The sequence below is a fragment of the Centropristis striata genome, chromosome 10, assembly GCF_030273125.1.
Source record: "Centropristis striata isolate RG_2023a ecotype Rhode Island chromosome 10, C.striata_1.0, whole genome shotgun sequence".
Lineage (NCBI taxonomy): Eukaryota > Metazoa > Chordata > Actinopteri > Perciformes > Serranidae > Centropristis > Centropristis striata.
Genome location: NC_081526.1, coordinates 31,222,775 through 31,247,295, shown reverse-complemented (window position 1 = coordinate 31,247,295; position 24,521 = coordinate 31,222,775). Strand labels below are relative to the sequence as shown.

Genomic DNA, 24,521 nt, shown 5'->3' with positions numbered 1-24,521 from the left:
TTTGGACATCCATAAGGTGTTTTTTTTCACGTTTTTTACACAAACTTTACTACCACATGTATCAACAGAGTATAATTGGGCCGGTACAAAAGCAAATCCCACATTCTGTGAGGTAAAATTACTGTTTTGTCAATGGAGTCTGGTGGCTTTTAGAAGATCATAGATAATGGCCTTAAAGTTTCCTCTGTGTAAACTTTAGCAGGGCTGTCTGAAAGCAAGGTTAAGCTGTAACAATATTGTAAAAAAAAAAAAAAAAAAACACTTAAAAATTGATGTATTAGCATTTCTTTTAATTTGCTAGAAAAATGTAGCTGCAGCCCCATGTCGACTGCCATCTACTGTAGGTAATATACTGAATGTATATAAGAACTTCATACAACCAGCTTCTGGGAAAATCTGAACTATCCCTTTAACTGTGAAGGTTAGTAGATGATGTATGAGCAAGATGTATAGGTTGCCTCTCATTGCCACTGGAGACACTGATTTGTGGTGGAGTCAATGCCACCAGCAACATGTCATTGAGTCGGACATTAAACTGCTGGGTGAGATGTATGAAGGTCACAGAGCCATCAGAGATCCTCATGAGATGGTTTAATTTGTTCAAAAGAATTGCATCACATAAAATAATCGAACACACTCTACGGGACATCCCATTATTGTTGTAGTTGAAAAAGACTTTTATTCAGTGCCTGGGAGAAACAGTACAGCACAATTTGTTATAAAAATGGGTATCCACAGGTTCAGTCAAGACATCAGTAGCACTAAGGCCAGGTTAGTCTCTGAAATTCAAACAAGGCTACTGCAAAAACTGCTCTCTCCTTAACATACTGGTTCTTCTGTCCCTAACAGCCATGACAGCAATCACTCCAACAAAGATTAGCAGCAAACTAATCATTTCCAGCTTACTCACTGATAGGTTTTTATAAAGTGGTAAAAAGGGAAAATAATCATTTTAGATTCAAAAGGCTCAATTTCAGCTGGAAGGAATCTTGCCCTCTGGATGTGGGATTATTCATTACATAGTGTCTGTGTCCCACAAGGTCGTTTAAATTTAGTGTGAAGTCAAAGCATCTGAATGCACTTGAGCAAAAGCTGCTGTAACATTTACATATTTGTAGAATAATGTATACAAAAGGAGTGGCTCACTATATGAGCTTATTCTGTAAGGCAGTCCTGGGTGTGTGATAAGGCACAGATCAGAAGCTCTTTTGAAAACAATTAAATGTTCCATGCTGCGTAGAATATAAATGAGGGTATTTAGCATTTTTTTTATTTTTCCAAATCATTTTTTTTTCTCACATAACTTCATTTAAAAATAAATATCTATTATCTTCTTTAAAATAGTCTTTAAAAGTTTGCTGTTCCCCGTCATAACCCACAATTCATAAATGAAATTGGAAAAAAAAAAAAGTGAAAATGATCAATACCTAAAATAAAATAAAAAATAACAGGATGGATATAGCATTTTTATAAACAGCTCAAAAGGTAAAACATCGATAACATCAACCAAAAAAAAAATCACAAACAACAAACATGTAATATACAGATTTTTTTTAAAAATGGATACAATTTGAGAATGCATTTAGCTTCTCCGCTCTCATTCTGCCCCTTAAGAGAAAATATGTGCCAATGCCCCCGAGAAAAAGGACCAACACCCCTCTGTTCGAGCCGACTCTTTGGCATTTGTGGAGGGGAGGAGCAGACGATGCAGAGTGTCTCTGCCAGGCAAAGAGCCACAGGGCCAGTTCATTGAACGCCACATGTTCACCAGGCGTGTTCTCGGGGAATTAAAACTGTGTTTAACTAGGGCCCAGAAGCAAAAAAGAAAAAAAAAAAAAAAGAAGGAAGGAACATGGACGGGATTTATTTTTGGGAGTGTGATGTGAAGGCGTTCTCGATGCAGAGGACGATGTAGGAGCCGGAGCAGCTGCTGGAGGTCTGCTGCAGGACGTGGCCGCTCTGTAGTGATGATGCCAGACCGGTCACAGCGTGGACGCCCGCCCGCCATGTTTCGCAGTAGTGGTCTGTTTGCCGGTGGCCTTTGTTGCTTGATCCATGCCACACCATTTTCTCTGGCCTGGAAGAGAAGACAGAAAAACCAAGCATATAGGTCAGAATATAAACACAGCAAACAGCATGTTCCCACAGATGAAAATCCAACAAAGTACTAGGGGCTATAAAGGCCACTACTGCACTAATAGCTGCATGTAAGTTCACAGGATGCTTTATGGAACGTCAAAGTATTGTACGAAGACTTACCAAGCGCTGTCCCTGAGGATATCTCTACCATCGAAAGAGTAGATTGGCACGTTCTCTCTCATTTTGTTCCCACTGTCACCGAAGATTGACTCCCAATTGTCGTACAACACTTGGTTCTGCAAAGAAGAGAAAATAAGGACTTCAATTTAATTTCTCCTCCATAGTTTGCTCTCTCCATGGGCAAAGTTGTCAACTCATTAGTTTTTTTATCATAGGTAATGTAATCATGACATATGCACATGGAAATGTGTTCATATTTACTACAGCGGTAGGTGTAGAAGTAAATTGCACTCTGAAACTGTACATGTGCTAAACTGGAAAAAAACCCCAAATAATTATATGTAATGTTGCTTTAGTGAATATATTTATTCTAATTAAAACATCCAGCAACATCAATATTCAACGGCACAACAGCTCTTAACTATTTCAGATGTGTTTCTGGTGTTTTTCAAAGCTAAAGCTAGATGCTAACGCAGCCATTCAGATGTTTTTAGTTAGTTTAGTGGGTGTAACCACAGTGACATCACATGCACAGGCCCTTTACACAGCCACCAGTACAGACAACCCGTATGTGAAAACGTTGCTAAGAAAATTTAAATTTAAGGTAAACCAAAAACCTGCGCACGGCTATTTACGCCTCTGTCTTGACTGACAAGTTGCCAAGGTACTGACTTTTAAACCACATTAAAGCTGTTTCATCATCTATTATTCTCTTAATGGGACCATAATTTACAAAAAAAGAATCAGGTTGTATGAAGGAAGACATTTGAAACCTTACACTCATTATGAGAGTATTTACTGAGGTAATAAATCAAATGAGAAGAAGGATCATTTTCTCATAGACTTCATTATAATCAGACTTCTATCTGCATCCAGTGGAGTCGCCCCCTGCTGGCCAAGGCACTACAGCATTGGCTTCACTTTTCAAACCCTGAGGCTAGGTCCACTTCTTCACTCAAAGACATGTAATATGTGCAAAGTTTAATCCATACAGTCTGTGCCACTATGAGTTTAAGCCCTTTAACAACATTCCTCAGCAGCAGTGTCTTACCTTGAGGTTCATGATGGGGAGGTTGTCCCGGTCCGACCTGCGGACGATGGTGTAGAGGTCTTGTAGTTTGGAGGACAGGAAAGCTCTGAAGGTCCCCTTTAGGCCTACAGCCCGGGCCTGCTGGAAACACAGAAAGTCTGCCCCGCGGATTCCTCGCATGTTACCAGTTTGAGGGGCGTTCAAGGCGATGAGATGTAGCTGAGGAGGAAGACACAGTATAGGGTCAAATATTTTTAATTACTAGCCTCACCACATTAGTGAAAATCAAGCTTTAAAATGATCATTGCTGTCATATTCTACCCTTATTTTATTTATGTATTTATCAATAAGTTTAATTGTCTGGCAGTTTGAGAGCCTTACCCTGTATAGAGAAAGTAGTTTATGTAATAGAGATAGACCGTCAAATAGGCTGGGCCACTAAATAGCTTATTGCAGATTTAAAGACCAATTAGACACAATTTACTGACTTTTTTTGAGGGGGTTATTTTTGGACATCCCAAAATGTGGTGTTTTTTTTACATTTCTGGCCATTTTATGCTCTAATATGTATCAACAGACTATAATTGACCCATTTTAAGCATTTTTAGGCTTTTTAAAATTTGACCATTTTTGACGAAAATGGACCTGCTGTAGTATGACTTTTTTTGTCATTTTTGGACATCCCCATATAGTGTTTTTTCGCTATTTTTGGACAAACTATACTACCACATGTATCAACAGACTATAAGTGGGCCATTTATAGCATTTTTAGACAATTTAAAATTTGACCCTTTTTGAGAAAAATGATATACAATTGACATATTTTGTGGGCGGAGCCTAAGTCCTTGGGAAACAACTACTAGTAATGACAGATCTATAAAAGTCCGTCAGCGCACACAACTGCCAGTGACGTAGCCATGACGTTAACTCCTAATTGGTCTATAGTTTGTCAGCTGATAATTCATTTAATTTATTTTCTATAAATTATTGCAGTACAAAAATTGGACAAACTAAATTGAGATACATCTTTTTTTAGATATAAAATTTAGTTTGTCCAAAAGTGAACGTTGACAAGTTGTTTGGATAACAGCTTTTAAAAAATAAATTTCAAAAAGGCTATTGAAAAGTATACCACTACTGGATACTTACATTGGTATCTTTCAAAAGTGTGGTATAGGTTAAGCTAAAATAGTGAAATATACAGTTCCAGTAAAAGATGAATAATGAATATGAGTTGAAGAAATTAAATGAAGCTGCCCGTCTATTTCTACATAGGTTCTTATCCAATCAGCATGCTCCACATTCTGTCCGCAGTTATTCCCAAAACCTGCCGACACATTTGTCTCAAAAATGTATCTAATCTGAAAAGAGAACAAAAGAAGCACTGATTGGATTGGACAGGAGTGAAAAACTAAGCAGATGCTTCTTAGACAAAGGTCAATAAGATCTGCTGCTTACCTACAAATCTCTGCAGGGATTTTATTCTTTCTTTTGCTATCACATTGTTTTTTCCTTTCTTTTCTTTTTTTTTACCAATTAGAACCTCCCTGTCAAATATATATCAACACCACATTTCATCATCCTCATCCTCCTCCTCTCCACCACAAGGGGCACTATCTCACCAACAGAAACCCTTTTATTAATGAAATGGTAATTATTTTAGGGTCATGGCTTCCTGCATTAACATAACATGAAACCCTCCATAATTTAATGATTAAACATGTGTATTCATGAGCTCTCCTGGTTGAACTCTACTTACTCCTGATGCTGCTGGTTCCACAGGCTGCTGTACAGGTGGGCTGGGTCGTCTTTGAGGCGTTACAGGATATCTGTTGGCGTTGTGATGGGTGGCTAGTCTTCCGTCCGTGTGACCGGTGTGTCTCGGCTCTGGGAATCTGGGATCATACTGTGGGGGGTATCTGGGCTCTACAGGGGGCTGTGGTGGAGGCTCAATGGGTCGTATGGAAGCACCACCCTGGGAGTAGTGGCCGGCTCCATTGTTCTGGGACTGGTCCTGGCTCTGGGGGTACAGGATCACGGGAGGAGGCTTGACCTCTGCCACCTCGTTCTCCTAAAAATCAAAATTAGAGAGATTAATTAATTTTTTTTTACAGTTGTTTAATAAAAAAGGCAAACATATTATATTTAATGTTTCTTCTCTGGAACTTACCAGATCTCTGAAGAAGGGACTATACTCTCCAAGCTGCGGAAGGGAAAAGAGCTGTTTAGTTAATATTGACGGCACAACTCACAATAAATCACCTGTATTATATTATATTGTAGGTTGGGTATATTAACGGTGTAGCGTTTTTTTAATTATCAATTAATCTGCCAATTATTTTCTCAATGGGATTTATTTTTAATAAAAGTAAAGTTATTTTACAAACACAAATATAAAACATTACATTTTGGAGCAGTAAGCATCATTTAAGAAAAAAAGAAGCTATAGACAAAACTATGATATATTTTTGATGTATTGGTTGATAGAATGTTACCCCTACTAATAAAAATAACCAACACAAATATGGCATTTGCTGCCCCCTAGTGGCCAAAAAATAATCTCATTGTATTGAAGCTCTATGCTTTCAAAGCCGGTTTAAACTCTAAAATATACTTTAAATCATTGGGTGAAACGTAGGTGTACTGTACCATGACTTGCCGCAGTCCATCGCGTACTCTCAGATAGAGGTCTGCTTTGTCGATGATGTAGATGAGGCTTCCCTCTGCCTGCCGTCTGGCAGTAGCTAGCATTGTGTCATATGACCTCAGGACAGTTACCTGTTGAAAACACATATACATGGTTTTAGGTTTTGTTGAACAGCAATGAAACAGCTGATAAATGGCTGCTAAAATGAAAAGTTCTGATCAGCTCTCATTAATTTAGACACAATATCATCAAATGGTAATAACTCTTCCATGCACAGACTGAAATAACGTATTATCACTGACTGATTATGTGATTGTCAGGCTGGCAGATGATATTAAAAAGCAGTGATGCCACTTACCCCAGAGGAGTGACCAGGACTTCCAGGTGGACCAGGAGGACCAGGAGGTCCAGGAAGACTGACGGCTTCAAATGAAAACAAAAGCTTGTCAAGGATTCGGCTAAAACCAGCTGTGCAGGTGGATTTTTGTCTCCAGCAGTGTTCAGACATTAGTTACAGGTCACCTCCACACTAGCTGTAGGAGTTTAGAAATATCCAGCATATTTAAAGAAAAAGCTGCTTACGGTTATTGGGTCTATATGGCCCAGGTAGGGAGGAAGATCCATGGGGTCCTGGAGGCCCAGGTGGTCCTGGGGGACCTGGACGCCCATCGTAACCAATCCCTGCTGGCCCTGGTGGCCCCTGGGGTCCAGGAGGGCCTATAACTGGATCTCCCTTTGGACCCTTGCATGATAGAGAAAAATCTGAATGACTGGATGATCAACAGCTGTGGTGCGTGTACGTGAATACCAGAAATCTGAGGCGTTAAAACCTGCACTGAAACTCACTGGTAGGCCTGGTTTGCCAGGAGGTCCTGGTTGGCCTTGTACTCCTCCAAAACGTGGGTCATAATATCCACCACCAGGCTCTCCCTTCTCTCCCTTCCCACCTGTGTCTCCACGCTCTCCCTTCAGTTCATTCTGTTGGACACAGTTAAACAATATGAAGTACAGTACATCATGACTGGTGGTGTTAGGGTTAGGGTTGGGAGTAAGAATTTTGTTTACCTTGAGTGTGTAAAGATCAAAATTGGAGCCTGTTCCTGGAACACAAAGATGTTTTATTGATTAAGTACTAAATCATACATGTGTGTAATAATGGTACAGTATGTATATTTCTATGCAAACTAAGATTTACCTGGGATCCCTGGAATGCCTCTGTCACCACGCTCTCCTTTTTCCCCTTTAGTTGCTATAACAACATATAATTTTTAACACTGGTGAGTTTTATCCAAAAGGTGTATCCGACATGCAAAAGTGTTAGCGTCCTGTGTCTTTGATAGCAATGTCTTCTGTGTTTTATCAAGTCATTCTTGAAATCTAGTGAGACTTGACAGCTTAATCTCTTGACAATAGAGTGTATATCCCCTTCAGGCTGAGGCAGCTGGATCAGACTGAAATTAAGATAGAACGCTTTATCTCTGCAGAAACTTTAAACCCTTTCTAAATCTCTCTTCCTGGACTGGCACTTTTACTTTACTTCTCCATTCTGATCCCTCTCTGTCTTACACTATTATGTATTGCTGCTAAAACAACAAACGGTGTGTGGTGGAGATCATACCTGGGTACCTTGAAGGTCCATCTTGGTGCTATAAAGAGGAAGAAAAGATGCTCAATGAAAGAATTCACAGCAGCAACAACCGACGAAAAGATTGGTCTCAGGTTTAGGATAAAGTATGCAATTAGCAACTGACTCAACAATGGCTCAATTATTGGTTATGAATGCCTTTATGATTAAATTATAATATGGTTTTGCTTTCAGCCACCACAAGTTACTTGGAGGACATGAACTTTGTGTTCCAATCAACCAACAAACTGGCACACAGAAATCTCCATAATGTAGTTGAAGGTATGAGGTTTGGGATCTTGTGAACTTACAATGTAGGGATCGAAGGCAGAGACTGGTCCAGGGGGTCCGGGTGGTCCGGGAGGTCCAGGTGGGCCAGCGACTACCTGATGGAAACAAAGTTATTCACTTTTCTTACCGTTTGATGCACTGAATGATTCTACTTGTGTATTGGTGGGATTTCTCACATGCCATCAATAACTTGGACAGATTTTTTTATATTTTTGACACACTGATTGTGAGCATTGATGTTAACAGTGGTAAGTGTTTGGCATTAGAGCTTTCTCCTGGCAGATACTGACCATTCTGAGAAATGTACAGCTTTGATTTGGACTATGGATGCTCACTTTAAGGGAATCCCTTCACTAAGGAATGTTGTGTATCAACATTTATCACATTCGAACAAAGACAGAACAGCTGACACCGCTACATTAAACAGGGTTGTGTTTTTGAAGCCTAACACTGATATCACTGGTGGTACACAGGAACGCGTCCTTAAGGAAATAACATGTGCAAAACATACAGTGGCAAAGAAAAAGTCATTAAATGTGATCTGATCTGCATCTAAGTCCCAAGTATAGACAAGTACAATGTGCTTAACCTAAAACCATACAAACAATTATAATATTTCATGTCTTTACTGAACACATCCATGAAACAGTCATTGTGCTGGTGGAAAAAGTAAGTGAACCCTTAAGCTAATGACTCCATCAAGAGCTAATCGGAATCAGGAGTTAACGAACCTGGAGTACAATCAATGAAAGAGATTTGAGTGAGGTCAAGGGAGAACAATATCTGGAGCAGATTCTCCATTGTCTCCATTGTTGGACATTGTCTGGTTCTTATATGGGAAAATGTCTCTCTTCCTTTTTCACTGACTGCAGTTTATGATGTTTGTCACCTGTACACCACCACTACTTTTGATGGTTCACATTTAATAAGTGTCTTTTGTGACAGTGAAGCCTGTGCCCTCATTAAACTTTAACATGGCTTGGGGGTCTGGAACAAAATGATGTCAAACTGTCCTTATTGACTTCTGCCACTGGCTGATTGGCCTATCTAAGGCATTAGTAATAATATAATCACTTACTGGGTAGCTGAAGCCAGAACCAGTTGCTGGCTCTCCTTTCTCACCCTTGTACCCGTTTACACCAGGGCGACCCTGAAGGGAACAAGTCATTGATTAATATTTTCACACACAGGTGCATCTCAATAAATTAGAATATGATGGAGAAGTCCATTTCCAGTAGTTCAAGTCAAACAGCCCCAACCAAGTATTGAGTGCATGTAGATGAACATACTATTCAGAGGCCAACGTTTCCATATTAAACATACTTTTTAAAATTGGTCTTTTGTAATATTAACCATTTTTTGAAACACTGAATTTTAGGACTTCATTAAGTGTTAGCCATAATTAAGACGTTAAGTGATACATTCTGTGTGTTATTGATCTCTAGAATGTGTTATTTCCACTTTTTGAATTGACTTACTGACATAAATACATTTTTCTGTGATATTCTAATTTATTGAGATGCACCTGTACTTGGAAAAACAGAAACCATTGGAAAACTTTGTATATTTATATAAAAATATACCAACACAAGCCACCAGGCGAGGGGTACTTACAGGTCTTCCAGGCATTCCAATCTCACCCTTCAACCCAGGAGGCCCATACTGGCCCTACAACGATGAATCATGGAAAGAAATACAATGAGTACAAAAAATACATTTAAACTTGAAATCTCTCTTGGTACATTAGTATCGTAGATATAAATGAACACTTACAGAAGGTCCAACAGGTCCAGGAGACCCTCTGTCTCCCTGCACATGGATACAAGGGCAGATTAGTTTATACAACAAATGTACCGCTGTACCTCATACAGTTAATGTGATGCAGTGAGACTCACCTTCTGGCCTGATAGCCCTTCCAGATGGAAAAGGTTTCCATCAGGTCCAATAACCAATCCTGGTTCACCTTTGTCCCCCTGAACACAGAGCAGCAACAAGACAACACAGACTTTATTACAGCGGTGTCCTAATGATGACGAGAGGCTGCTGACCACACAACAAAGGCTTTACCTTGGCTCCGTAGCCTGGAAGCCCTGCATCTCCTCTGTCCCCCTTTGGTCCCATAGGACCCTGCAGGGTAAAGATGATACCACGTCAATTCAAGTATTTCCATTAGTCTCTATCTACTTTCTGTCTGTTTTTGCCTGCCTGAGTTTAAAAAGTAAGAAGAAGAAGAAGAAGAAGAAGAAGAAAAAGAAGAAGAAGAAGAAGAAGAAGAAGAAGAAGAAGAAGAAGAAGAAGAAGAAGAAGAAGAAGATTACATTATTAATCCCACAATGGGGAAATTCAACCTCTGCATTTAACCCATCCTTTTTTACACACAAGTGAACGCACCATGCAAGGAGCAGTGGGCAGCACATTACTGCGCCCGGGTAAAAGCAATAAAGAACTGATAGATTTACACAAATGATCATTAAGATTAAAGACACAGTCCAAATGTCAGCACACCAAAACCAGTACACAAAATCTGAACACATAATTAAATGAAAAAATAAAAACCTAAAATGAACTGATCCTGCCTGTAAATTTGCTCTACATTGATTGAGTAACCTTTTCTTAAAGCTACGCTGTCCTGCTGCTCAAGGGAAACTGCTTTTTAAATCCTATTTCACTCAAGGCTGGTGAAAATGTGGTTTTAGATCTAAGTATTTCTTCATAACATTAAAGACACTCTAGTTATTATTATTAAGAATTTAACAATATGAAAACTTAACTAATTTGAAGAAGGTGAAGCTAATATGCAAACTACTGCAAACTCAGTGAACTGGCAGCACCAACCACTTCAAACAAAGAGAACCGCACAAAACAAAAAGTACAATCTGATGTCAAAATACTGCACTAATGTACAACCCCAAATCCAACTAATTTTGAGAGGTTGTGTAAATGCATATATTTAAATATATTTGTTCATTGATGTTCATACCACTACCTGCAACAACTTATTTAACCTATTTAACATGATAAAATATATTTCCTCCAACGTGCAATATTTGAAAATGCAAAGTTCTTTCAGGAAAACATTCACACACAAAATATATATTAATAATAAATGCCAAATAGCAGAAATGTATGTTTACAATATGTATAGAAGGTATGTATATGTCTTATTATTTATATTCTTTATTCTGTTTTCCATATCTATGTGTATGTATCTTGAGCTGCTGTGACAACTAAATTTCCCCACTACAGGATAAATAATTTCGTAATTAATAATAACTTTACATTTATTAATTAATTCTATTTATATAGCACCTTTCAAGAAACCCAGTTTACATTAAGCACAACATGGTAAATAATAAAAACAGACACAAATATTTACAAAAACAAAAGTTTCCTTGGTTGACCATGAGATATCTTGGCAGGAGTAAGAAAAACAGAACATCTTGTATTTAGGAATACTACGTTGAATATTTTATTTTAAACATTTAAAGCTATCTTTGAAAAGTCTCTCTGTGTTTGGTGCAACAATATCATCGCTAACATTATTATCTTTCATTATCCATGCATGTTAAGTCTTTTTTTGTGGAGAGCGAGCATATGGAGAACAGAGATCCATTAAAACAGATGACAAACTTGTAATTAAGGATTTAAAATGTACTTGTGCTGATTAACGGAGCTCAGCGGGCGGACATGCTGCTGCACCACAAACTTCTCTAAACGCACAGAGGGGAGCAGATTCTGGTCATGATTTTTAGAACATCTTAATTCTGACAGTAAGTTTGTTAAAATCACCTTAAAGGTGATATTTCTTTATTAAAAATAATCGTCAATCATCCCTTCAATCTACTATATACGATCTGATCAAGACTAACTGTGACAGGAGTTTTAATTTGTATCTTTCTTCGATCAATAATAATTATATTTTTTTAAAATTGCAATAATTAAAGATTCAAAACAGACAAGAGACAAAGACAAAGGCCATTAATGTGAAGTGCATTCAGCATTATTGTGGCAGAAATTCACTAAAGTTACATAAAATGGAAATACTCAACCTCAAAATTGAAAAAAACTTGAGTAAATGTACTTAGTTACATTCCACCACTGGTGATAATAACATTGATTACATAACATAGTGATACTTACAGGGAATCCAGCCTTTCCAGGTAAACCAGGTCCTCCCTGTACATGAAACCATAAGACATATTTACATATAACCAGTTGCGGAAAAAGTATTCAGATCCCTCACTGAAAAGTAAAAGTACTAATACCACACTGTGAAATTACTCCACTAAAAGTAAAAAAGTATCAGCATCAAAATGTACTTAAAGTATCAAAAGTAAAAGTACTCGTTATGCAGTATGGTCCACTCAGATTGTTTAATATATTCTGAATATTTTATTAGATTATTTGCATTTAATTTCCTAAAGGTAGGGTTCATTTTAACTCCTGAATATACTGCTATGAGATTGATTTAAAATAGCAACAGCATCTAATCACTTTAAATCCATCATGATTTCCATGTTAAAAGTAACTAAAGCTGTCAGCTAAATGTAGTAAAGTAGAAGTATAAAGTTACATTAAATGAAAATACTTAAGTAAAGTACAAGTACCGCAAATTGTACTCAAGTACAGTACTTGAGTAAATGTACTTAGTTACATTCCACCACTGACTACAACTTCATATGATTGATGTTCTGTTGTGCATCATAATTGAATGGTATATAGCTGCCAATAACATCATATACTGGAATGGGAACAGATGTGTTGTAGGGATATTTAAAGTTAAAAGTTGTATTTATAGGAAAGTTGGGTAACACTTTATATTAAGGTCCATGTAATAACCATTAATTAACAAGTAATAAGGCCCTTGTAAGTCCTTACAAGATGCTTATTAACATTACTGTGTTTTTATACGCCTATATAAGTGTTAATAATGGCATTATAATACAGCTAATAGCAGGCTATAAGAGATTGATAATAAGAACATTAATAAAAGCCTCATGAGTATCTTATCATTCTTCATAATAGCATTACAAACACCCATAACCCACACATTATGTCTTTGCCATGCCTTTATTAATCTTTTGTTTGTTTATTGATATTAAAATATACTTTATTGCTCATCTATTATAAGTTAACTATGCACTTGTTAACAGTTAACTATGCTTTTTGCAGCTAAAGGGATCTAAAGCGAGACCAATGCCTTATTACTTGTTAATTAATGGTTATTACAAGGACCTTAATATAAAGCGTTACCGAAAATTGTTTTGCAGTATGTATTGAGTATCAGATTTACTGACCTGAGGTCCAGCGTTACCATCAACCTGTAGAGACACAGAGAGAGAGAATGGAGTTCAGATGAACACCAGCACTGATTAAAACTGCTCTTAGTTTTGGATGTCAGTCAGGTATTTTTACTCACATTGCTAGATGGTTGGTAGATGATTTGTCCTGGTGGTCCAGGTGGGCCGGGTGGACCTGGGAGTCCGTTTCCATCCCGACCTTGGTCACCCTAAAACCACAACACGCAGCACAAAGATGTCAAACTGTCCCACCTTGTAAAAAAACACCCTGCCATCGGAAATTAATCAAATCCTATCCCATAAATAAATATAGCTTCAATTATTCTTAAGGAACATTTGAAGATCTGAGAGTTTAACTCAGAAACACAGAAGGAAGATATTGGATCAGCACGTTACAGACAAAACTTTTGAATTAACATAATGTATACATTTAAAAAATAATAATATTCACCCTCTCTCCTTTTACACCGCTCTCACCCTTCGGCCCCTGTCAAATAAAAGAGAAAGGAAGCAAAAGATCAACTGTTTGTCCAAATACCTGCTTCATGAAGAAAATAAAAGACAATAAATGCACCACTTTTTTAATGTTGAAGAATATAATTAAAAGCTAAATCTGAAATGACCGATTGTGGCTACAAGGACTCACAGACAGAAACATTTAAGAAAGCAAAATATTTTTGCCCCATGGATTGTTTGGTTAGGACAACCTTTCCTTTAAAGTACCCTCATGTTGACAGCTTGCCTTGTGTGTAGTGTAACATTGTAACAACATGGGTCAAACAAACAGCAGACTAAAGCCTGATTTCCACCGGCCGCGATCACCGATGCTGATCGCTGCCACTCTAATCAATGAGAGCATTTCAATCGGTGCTGCGTAACATCTCTCTCAGTAGCAATAAATCAGCAGTCAATCAGTCAATCAATCAATCAATCAAAGGGTCTCAGAGGGTCGGGGGCATGGACGACGAGAGTCTGATTGTTGAAGTGGAACAGCATACAGTCATTGATGACATAACACATTCTTTTTATAAGGATAGATGGTCAGATCAACAGATCTTCCACGTCAGAGAAGCAAAGTAAGCTGTTTGTTGTTGTTGTTTACTTTATACACAGTTTGTCACGGGATCTCGAGGTCTCCTGTACGTTCAGGATTATCGCGTGATCTTGTGTGTATACGGCTGGCTGGCTTGCTACGCTGCCGCTCCGCGCCCAATGGGAATTGACGCCGGGCAGAGGACGGAGCAAAACCACGTTCCGCGCCCTGGTGGAAAATCCCCAGTTACAGTTTTTACCTAACTTCCGCGGCTCACAGTTTGTGAATTATGTTGTTTACGTTCTCTAAATCAAACTCAGTGGTTTTGTAGCCTAAATTCACAGAAGATGCAGCCTTTTTTACCACCACGAACTGTACGTGTGTGTGTAATGACGTGTGTGCTATTTTTAGAATGCTCCGCTGTACCGTGAGCCACAAAACGCTCATATGTGTCGTTGTGGATTGTATTGACAAATAGTCTACTCTGTCGTTTAGGTTGGAGAACTTCTTGTCCGTTACATATCACACAGGTTTCAAACACTGTGACTTTTTCCGACTTTTATCTTACCTGAGGTCCCGGGAAGCCGTCCAGCCCTGGTTGTCCATCTCTTCCTACAGGACCGTCACCGCCCTTCTGACCTGGAATACCAGGCAGCCCAGCTTTACCCTGCAGACGTACAATCAAGATACACCAGTGAACAAAACAGATTCAGCAGAACAAAAAAGCAGAGTTACTACCACATTGCACATAACATCAAGACCCAACTGTGAAGCTTTTCACAGCTTTCAGCTTCTTCTGCTCATTATTGTGCTTCAGGCAGTCATCATAGACAAATGTGTGTAACATGGGTACACCTGTGCTGCTTTGCTATGAGTTTGTAACTGAATCTTGATGTTATGCGTTCATTTTTGTACTTTATAGGTTCATTAATGTGCTTGTATTGTTTCTTTCCATCCTGTTTCAGAAGGAGGACCTTATTTCACCCCTTTAGAAAAGAAACACGTGAAATGACAACAGAGGAGAGAAGCAAGGATCAGTCTCTCCCAATAACTAACCCTGAATGTTAAATTCACTCATTAAGACTCCCGAGGGTTTACAGGGGCCACACACTCACTGTCCCCTCAGAGACCTTGATTCACTTTGTATGTTACCACTAGTTTCACATTTTTAGATCCAGTATTTTCATTTAAAAGTAAAAAAAAAAACACATGTGAATTGGAGAAGGGGACAAGCAGCTCAGTTACTTACAGGAAGTCCAGGCAAACCAGGAGGACCCTGAAAGGAAGCACATATACTATGGTTATTTGTTAGCTCATGTATTTGCAACTTCCTACTAAAAATAGTTCCAGTTCAATATTCGCAGACATGTTAAACATATGTATACAACATAATACATTGTAATCAATTATAGTTTAAAGAATGTATGGCAGCTAGACCAAATTGCTGGGTACATCTGTTTAAAATGTTTTAAATATGCAACATTTTGTTCATACTATGAAATACTTGGTAATCAGTTTGTGTCTCTTTTGTTTTAGCAACATTACCAGTTGAACTACTACTTTAAGTATGTTTTCACACCTAAAAAACAATATTTGAAGAGCTGTGAAGAATTCGAAATAATGTAAATTTTCTTCCACAGGACCTGAATTACTCCTTCAACACGCAGTAGGGTTATTACTACCAAACTGGCATATGATGATGTCCAAAGTGAAACATCACAATGGACGTTGATTTTGTCAGCACAAGTCATCGAAACCCAATCCAGCCCCACAAATAAACATAAAAATTCTTCTTCCCGCTGGTCTTCAGACTATATAATAGCTCTCGGTCAGGGCAGGGAGGACAATAGACAATGGACAATTTCATCCCCTCTTTTTGCACCATTCTTTCCTGGTCATCTCTGCAAATGTTGAATTTATCTGCACATTATTTAATTTCCTGCAATGTTTAATTTCACAGTTAAAGTCCAATTTCTCAGCAAATGTTTAATATTTTAGCCAATTTTAGCCATTTTAATTTAAATTCAGACATATCATAGGTTAATTATTAATAGGTTAAGTTTATTTTTAATGTATGTATACTGTATGTTTGAATGCTGCTACCGGATTCTTGAATTTCCCGTGGAATAAATAAACTGTCTGTCTATCTGTCTACCACAGGGGCTATATCCACCATTAAAAATTATCATAATCTTATTAATTCTTACACCAGACACAAATGCATTACATAGATGGTTAAAATAAGTGCTTTGTTTATTGTTTGAATTAATTCTTTACTTTAGATCTGTTGATGTTACAGTCCGAGTGTAAACCTTCAGTTGCACTCAATCAATCAAATAAATCAGAATTGTTACATTTTAAGCACTTAATAAATGTATAGGTATGGACGGGGGGTGGGGCTTTTAAATCACAATGCTGGGCTCAGTGGTCGATGACTGTCAGCCCCGTGATGGACGATGGTATTGTCCATCAGCCCAACCGTAATTTGCAGTACTGACCTGTATTCCTTCAGGTCCTCTGACGCCAGGGAATCCATTGCTGTAACCTCCACCAGAGCCCTCCATGTCGTCCTTAAAACACCAACAAAGGTTTTTGACAAACAGCCAGACAAAACCTCACTAATATACATACAAATTAACCACACCAATGTGTCTGCAGCACAGCTGTTGATAGATATTATTTCAAATTATCATATTTCCATTAATTTTATCATGAGCTGTTCATGACAACCACATTACACATAAAACTATGATACTTATTGGTAGAGTTAAAAACGAATAGAGAGCTTACAAATCCAACACGGTAGCTGGGTCCAGGAGGTCCTGGGAGCCCAGGTGGCCCAGCTGGTCCGATGGGTCCAGGCAGACCAGCCAGCCCGGGCTCTCCTGGCGTTCCTGGTAAACCAGCGTCTCCTCGGGAACCCTGTAGGATGAAATGACACAAGTAAAATCAGTGTTAAGAATAAACAAATATAAAGTTAGATAAAAGAAAATACAAAGTTTTCATCTTGAGTGAAGTGCATGTAACCATAGTATGGTAGTTTGGAGGTTTTTAATCCATTGTCAGGAATCTCATGTATCCTGCAAAGAACTGCTACCTGTGTCATGCAGCATTTAGTGTGAGTAACTGTGGTTTAATGTTTAACTTCACAAACAGCCATGCTCATTCTGGGGCCAAATCCAGACGTCACCAAATGTGAAACCAAACCAGAGCCAGCACGCTGATTAAACTTTAAGTCAAGTCTGTAGCTGACGGTGTTTGACACACATTAGCATATTGTTAGAAGACACAAATCCCATTTGATGGCTGACGTGCTGGAGCCTAGTTACCTGCACATGGGAAGGCTTAGGAAAGGAGGAGGAGGAGGAGAAATAGTGGGGCAGCAGATTGGTGAGAAAAGACAAGTAGGAGCTTGGCTAGAGAAATGAAAGGGATGAGAAAAACTTTAGAAATAGTTGGATGAAGTTGATATGTCTAGTTATCCAATGGGCACCATTACACAGTTCTGGTATGCCAAATGCATGCCATTAACTTACAAATTAAGTCATGTACCTTCTCAGGATTAATGTACAGATGATGATTAGACCACCTTTGTTTTCTTCAAATTCTTGTTCATTTTAATGTCTGGTACAACTAAAGGTACATTTATTTGGACAAACACAAAAATAGCTCATAAGAGTTTAATTTAAGAGCTGATATCTAGCCATTTTCCATGGTTTTCTTGTTAATGATTTTGGTTATTATCAAGGAAAACATGGAAAATGGCGAGATATCAGCTCTATTTTTGTTGTTATCATTATATTTGTCCAAACAAATTTACCTTCAGCTGTACCAGGCATTAAAATGAAGAAATTTAAGAAAACAAGGCTGGTCTGTATGTCTAATATTGGTTTCAACAGTCATTAGATGTGTTTTAGAGCATAGATCTCACTCTACAGCAGCAGCAGCGTTTGTAAGGTAAACAAAGAACAACAAGGGTCATGAATCCGCACCTTCTCTCCAACTGCTCCTGGAAGACCCAGCTCACCTGAATCACCCTAGTGCAGAAAAAAAGAATAGGACAAAATATATCAATAGAAACATTAGTAAATGGGGGAAATATGAACTATAACAATGTTGTGGCTATTGTGCCCATTTCTATCATTTTAGAAAAGATATATTGGCAAACGGCATCTAAGCTTTAAGCCCATGGGTGAGTGGTTTCCATGGCTATCTGAGAGCTAGCATTTTAGCCACACACGTTAGCCTCTTATAGCCCACATACTGTATGTTGACACAAGCTAATTTTTCCCCTTTATTTCAACAAGCTAACATGTTGGTTATGTGCAATTAGCAACATAGGCCTACCACATGCTTTCACAACATTTACCATTTGACAGAAGAGATAATGAAGAAGTTTTTTCAAGCTAGTTAGCCTAGCTTGCTAATGTTCGCACTAATTCCCATTTGAAATGTATTTTTAGCACAATAATTTCAGTTTTTGACAGATCAGTGTTGTTATACTCCAGACCATTTACAGGACCAGTTTTTGAATGTCTCATCTCAGACTCGAGCAGAGAGAGGACGGGACTTTATATGTATAAATAGCCTGTGCAATGTCTGATTTATGTGCTAACATCATTACTGTGAGTGGATCTAACATACCCTGCTTCTAATGTAACCAATCACTTGACTCCTTTCTAATTTGACATTTATGTGATTATTAACGGCTGTCAGTCCTCTTCCACCCCTCAAGCTTCTACGGATACTAAAAAAGTTTCATTTTGTTAGTCTTAAAGAAGAAACAATCATTTTCACTTTCATTACCTTTTCTCCCTTTGAACCAGAAACTCCTGGGAGGCCATCAGTACCCGGCAGACCAGGTAAGCCCTACAAAGATTTGGTTCAGGTTTACTGTAGTCGTTGATAAGGTTAGACTCTACAGTTATTTTAATCATCCTTTACAGGGTCTAGAGAATGATTGGATAGTGGTGTTGAAAGACAAACAGATTGACACCTACAGGTTGACCCGGTGCTCCATCCTTTCCTGGTGGTCCGAATGCCCCAGAACTTGATGATGTGCCAACTGTAGAGGGACCAGGAGGACCGGGGGGACCAGGGGGACCTGGTAGTCCAGGCAGTCCCTAAATCAACAAAGAACCCTTTAGCTTGTAGCATATCTTTGAGGATCAAAGAGTTCTGGCATTTATACTCTTTGACTTTGTTTATCATGCTGATTACAGTCCAACACCAACAAAGAGAATGTCTTTCACTACATAGTTTGGTACTGTTATATCATATTGACATTTTTAACTCTTCTCACCCGGATAGATTCCAGATCAGGGAACCCTGAGCCTTCCATGTCCACAAAAGTCTGAAACGCATCAAGTAAAATTAGATGAATTCAACAAATGAGTCACTAATGCAGGCAGTCTCCTGATACTGAAGCTGAGCCTCTTCAATGCACAGCATGTCAAGATTAACTCACTGATCTGGATCCTGATCCTGGGGGTCCCGGTGGTCCTGGGGGTCCCCTCGGGCCAGGCTGACCCTCTCCACGGTCTCCCTGTACAAATGAAACTCATTATTGTAACAATATTAATAACAACGACAACAATGATATCTGTTGATGTGAGTAAGCGTCTAACCTTATCTCCTTTAGGTCCAGAATCACCTGGGGTTCCTGGGAAGCCAGGAGGTCCATCAGGTCCCTGTGTTGAGGAAACAATAATGTTAGTCCATATTTTTTATGATTACAAAATGTTTCAGTTACTTATCATTATTCAGGAATAATAAAACACTTACAGTTTTTCCATCCTCACCAGGATCGCCCTGTGAGAAAAAAACAAAGAAACACAAGTCCTCTGAGACACATTCATGATCTTGAATTATTTCAAATTGACAAGACAGAAAATATATTGTCGTGTTTCGTGTTTTCAAGTAAATAATTCAACTGTAGTCTACTAACTGGCTCTCCATCAGCTCCTGCTGGTCCCTGGGGGCCCAGGGCACCGGGTGGTCCAGGTGGTCCTCGGGGTCCGGGGCCTCTCGATGCAATTGAGCCGTCACTGCCAACTGAATATTCGGTTGCTGGCCCCGGAGGGCCAGGGGGACCGGGGGGCCCAGCGAGACCGGGCTCTCCCTTCTTTCCTTGGTAGCCAAAGCCTGCACTGCCCTGGACACAGAAGCATCAGCGTTACTGAGGAAGGGACTGAAGCTTTATTAACTGTCACATCAAGGAGGATCCATGTTAGTTTACAGCCGAGAAGCTCAAAGTGTGGCATCCTGAACACGACATGAAATACTTGCATTATATTTTAATATCCCACTGTCCATTTCAATAACTTCAGATACACTACAGCATCAAACTGCAGCCTCGCGAAAAGCATCTGTCAGGATTATTGTAGAAAGGTACAAGTTGCATGACAACTCTGTCATCAACTGTTAGATCAAGTTAGTGATGTCAGAACCCTGTTTTACAGTGATTACTTTAAACTTAAACAGAAATCTAAACAATGAAATCAACACCAGTGAATTCATTTAAATTAATGTTGGAGAAGTCCTCTCATTGTCTAACCCAAACTGTACAATATACTGTATTGAGCTGCAAATTCTGGTGCATGTGTTTTGTGATTCTTGGTCTCCTTTGAAAAATCGTTATACACTGTATCTGGTTGTTAGCAGGCAGCTACCTCCGGGTCTGAGCAGGGAGGCAAACCAGGAAGTGCCTTAAGCTGCATTCTACCAAAAATTCCATCAGGGGGCGCTGAGTTTGACTGCAAAAAATTCTGTCCATTCATTTCAAATCAAAATGAGAAAACTTCTCACTTGATTTATTACCTCAGACATTTTTTTTAGGACAACACTATAGTCTCAGTTCTATGTCTTCTATGTGCATCTCTTGATGCTAATAGTTCAAGTAATGGCCCCATTTAGAAGAAAATAGAAGATAAAGAATCGTATGATTTGGGGCGTGGCTACCTTTGATTGACAGGTCACTAACAGGGCGAGCCGTCATCAGGAGAGAAGCAGAACAATGTGTATCCACGGCAACGTTAGATATATTACGTTATATAGGTTATATAGGCTCCCTCCACTGGTTACCAGTGGCTGTGCGGACTAATTTCGCTGCTAATGGTTCAGGCCAAGTTTACATCCAGGACCTTGTCAAACCCTACACTCCTGCCTGTCCTCTCTGCTCTGCATCAGCCAAACAGCTGGCGACTCCCACCCTGCGTGGGATGACTCGCCACAAAACCTCTTCCAGACTTTTCTCTGCTCTGGCTCCCAAATGGTGGAAAGAGCTCCCCACAGACATCAGGACCTCAGTCAACCTGTACATCTTCTGCCACAGGCTGAAGACCTACCTCTTCCAACAATACCTTGGTTAAGTCATCATGGTCATCTATTTATATATTAAAGGAAAAAAAAAAACCTCTACTCTTCTATTTCTTCTCTTTTTAGCATATAGCTGTCCTGTGGCGGTTTCAGTTGGCTCTTAAAGTTATGTACTTACTTGATTTCTGTGGTCTAAGGCTTATACCACTAGGTTGAATGCTCTTATTGTAAGTCCCTTTGGACAAAAGCATCAGCCAAATGACATGTAATGTAATGTAATCCTGGTAACTCTGATTACACACCTTACTAGATGCTGTTTTCCCCTACAAATGGTGAAAGCATTGTAGATGACCCAAAGGGGACACAGTATTTTCATTTTCAAGTTCTCACTTGTTTTTTTGGTGTATATTTACATGCTTTAATGTTAAAACACATTCTTTTTCTCATATAGTCTGTCTGAATATACAGTAGCTGTATTCAACCTTTTTGGACAAATCTTATTTAGCACCTGTTTCCTTAGGCCCCTCTCCAAAAAGGGGCCCAGTCTGCTGTTATTGGTCAGTGTGGGAGATCTGCAGTCTCAGTAGCCGCGTTTCCATTCAAGTTGAAGTGAATTTGGAGCAAAAATTTGAAATGTTGACGCTAACAGCTTTTCCCACACAAATGTGTATTTTTAAAGGAGGAATGTGTGCACCTCACAAATTCTTCAGACCAGGTGTATGAACGGATTCAGGTGAGAATGCTGGATAAAATTAAAGTGAACATGAGATGTAACCTTAAAAAATAAATCTGGTTGTTGTGTTATTATCTTTATAGGCTGTACAGCTTTTGGTAAAATGTCAATTAAAGGCACATTTATTCACTTTCTATTTCCATTTGATCCACCATCTCTGTGTTTACGATTGTTTAAGTGAAGCATTGAATGAATCACTAATCATCCTTCTGATATTAAAGAATTATGACAGTTAGCAGAAACACGATGAAATAGCGGTGAAGATGCTACAAATAGCCTCACTCGTCTGTTGGAGAACATGGCTGCTGCGATACAGGTCAGTGAAGTAGCACTTCTTTATTCTTGTCAGTGACAGGTGTGATGAGCGGTGGAGCGGTGCAACTCTTGATATGCAAATAGGGTTTAAGGCTAGTTCTACACCCTTTTATTGCAAACTGTTGGTGTGGTGCACATGCGCTCAACTGATTAAGATTTATAAAACAGAATCATAAATGCAGCTTCATAAATCTGATGAAAATAAGGCACAATCAAAGAGCCAAAAGTCTCCTAAAAATGAGATCATCTGTGACTTACCTTTAATCCCTTTTCCCCGGGTTCTCCCTGAAAGATAAAGGAAAAAGTGGCAGGTCATTGCCAGCAGTCTTTGTTGGCTGTGAGCGTACACACTATAGGGATGACACCAGAGCTGGAAAGTAACTAATTACTGTACTTAGATATTATTTTGAGGTACTTGTACTTTACTCAAGAATTACCATTTTATGTAACTTTATACTTCTACTCCATTACATTTTGAGACAAATATTGGACTTTTTTCTCCACTACATTTAGCTGACAGCTTTAGTTACTTTTCTCGTCAATATTTAACATAAAAAACATTATACATTGAAAGTGATCAGACATTTTTTATAATTAAACCTCATAACAGTATATTAAATAGTTTAAACTAGCCCTGTCTGGACAACAATAAAATGATGTTTAGATAAATATGTTAATAATAACAATCCAGTAATATATTTAGAATATATAAAACAATCTGAGTGGGTCCATTCTGCAAAACGAGTTCTTTTCGTTTGATACTATAAGTACATTTTCATGCTGATACTTTTGTACTTTTACTTCAGTAAGTTTTGAATGCAGGACTTTTACTTGTAGTGGAGTAATTTCACAATGTGGTAGTAGTACTTTTACTTAAGTAAAGGATCTGAATACTTCTTCCACCAATGGATAAACCACACTCAGATGTCTGTATACAGATATTCAGAACCAAATCAACAGTATAGTTCAGCCTGATCATAACAGGCTGTACTTTATGTCTTGTTTTTCTTTTTGATTTATGCATTGTGTAATATGTGTATATTTCTTTACTCAGAATAAAAACATAATAATAATCTCCCAAAAAACAACAACAACTGTAAATGTACAGTATTTGAACAAAAAAACATATATTAATTGTATTAAAAAGTAATAGTAAAATAAAAATGGCTTGACATTATATGCATATGCTTGCATAAAATTAGGACATGCAGCTCCCTCTAGTGTTCCTTTGGGACATTTCACTGCTGTTACTGCCCGGTCAGGTCTGCTCAGACTTTCACCAGCTACCTCACTGCTGATTGCAACCTTCACAAGGACCAACTAGGTTAAAAAACACCATCAGTGTGTCCAACCCCTCACCCTGCATGACAAAGATATGGAAGTAGATGATGTAAAAAGGCCCAAACCTTCTCTCCACGGGCTCCACCTCGTGAGCTGGAGCTGGAGCCGGACTCTCCCTTCGGCCCAATTGGACCCCTGTCTCCTTTCGCCCCCGTATCCCCTCGGTCACCCTTCTCTCCTTTCCCCCCAGCCGGCCCTGAAAACAACGACAAAAGGACAGAGTCGTTAATACCCTCATGAAAAGACCTTTCAGAAATGATTCATGACTGCATCCCACATCCCAAACAATAAACAGGACCCAAAAGAAGAGGAGAAAAGAAGGAAAGAAAATGGCTTTTTGCTTGATGGAGCGAGAATCCCAGCGTGTGTGTGTATGTGGCTTTAATTTAAAGGCCACCTTCCCACACCTGCATGCACCAACATCCTGTTATTTATATTCTGCTGTGAGCTCAGTTGACCTCAAACTCTTCCCACAGAATGTGAAACTTTCAGTGGATCTCGTATGTAGTCGCACATCTCCAACGCTGCTGACATGCACAGCAACTTACCGCCTTAACAGTTCCAGTTCAGGGGTTAGAGAGTTTAGCAATGGAAAAATGGATCCCATGCCTCTGAAAGGATACATAAGCAT

General features: G+C 38.8%; 1 protein-coding gene across 1 annotated transcript in view; it reads right to left on the bottom strand.

Annotated features, from left to right (window-relative positions):
* Window positions 1–576: 576 nt before the first annotated feature.
* The window catches only part of col18a1a (collagen type XVIII alpha 1 chain a), a 53,555-nt gene continuing 29,610 nt past the window's right edge, over window positions 577–24,521 (bottom strand). The window contains exons 7-42 of the mRNA XM_059342949.1: window positions 23,956–24,086; window positions 22,808–22,834; window positions 20,132–20,338; window positions 19,969–19,995; window positions 19,812–19,874; window positions 19,652–19,729; window positions 19,487–19,537; window positions 19,185–19,307; window positions 18,991–19,053; window positions 18,177–18,221; window positions 16,975–17,106; window positions 16,683–16,754; window positions 15,434–15,460; window positions 14,753–14,851; window positions 13,603–13,638; window positions 13,271–13,360; window positions 13,149–13,172; window positions 11,992–12,027; window positions 9,919–9,978; window positions 9,747–9,824; window positions 9,625–9,660; window positions 9,466–9,519; window positions 8,930–9,001; window positions 7,872–7,946; window positions 7,555–7,582; window positions 7,132–7,185; window positions 7,002–7,036; window positions 6,783–6,914; window positions 6,519–6,678; window positions 6,295–6,359; window positions 5,939–6,067; window positions 5,460–5,492; window positions 5,049–5,360; window positions 3,311–3,508; window positions 2,260–2,375; window positions 577–2,077 (exon numbers count right to left, since the gene is read on the bottom strand). Of these exons, the coding sequence (XP_059198932.1) occupies window positions 1,864–2,077; window positions 2,260–2,375; window positions 3,311–3,508; window positions 5,049–5,360; window positions 5,460–5,492; window positions 5,939–6,067; window positions 6,295–6,359; window positions 6,519–6,678; window positions 6,783–6,914; window positions 7,002–7,036; window positions 7,132–7,185; window positions 7,555–7,582; window positions 7,872–7,946; window positions 8,930–9,001; window positions 9,466–9,519; window positions 9,625–9,660; window positions 9,747–9,824; window positions 9,919–9,978; window positions 11,992–12,027; window positions 13,149–13,172; window positions 13,271–13,360; window positions 13,603–13,638; window positions 14,753–14,851; window positions 15,434–15,460; window positions 16,683–16,754; window positions 16,975–17,106; window positions 18,177–18,221; window positions 18,991–19,053; window positions 19,185–19,307; window positions 19,487–19,537; window positions 19,652–19,729; window positions 19,812–19,874; window positions 19,969–19,995; window positions 20,132–20,338; window positions 22,808–22,834; window positions 23,956–24,086 (3,182 nt within the window). The 3' untranslated portion in view covers window positions 577–1,863. The remainder of the gene's footprint in view (window positions 2,078–2,259; window positions 2,376–3,310; window positions 3,509–5,048; window positions 5,361–5,459; window positions 5,493–5,938; window positions 6,068–6,294; window positions 6,360–6,518; window positions 6,679–6,782; window positions 6,915–7,001; window positions 7,037–7,131; window positions 7,186–7,554; window positions 7,583–7,871; window positions 7,947–8,929; window positions 9,002–9,465; window positions 9,520–9,624; window positions 9,661–9,746; window positions 9,825–9,918; window positions 9,979–11,991; window positions 12,028–13,148; window positions 13,173–13,270; window positions 13,361–13,602; window positions 13,639–14,752; window positions 14,852–15,433; window positions 15,461–16,682; window positions 16,755–16,974; window positions 17,107–18,176; window positions 18,222–18,990; window positions 19,054–19,184; window positions 19,308–19,486; window positions 19,538–19,651; window positions 19,730–19,811; window positions 19,875–19,968; window positions 19,996–20,131; window positions 20,339–22,807; window positions 22,835–23,955; window positions 24,087–24,521) is intronic.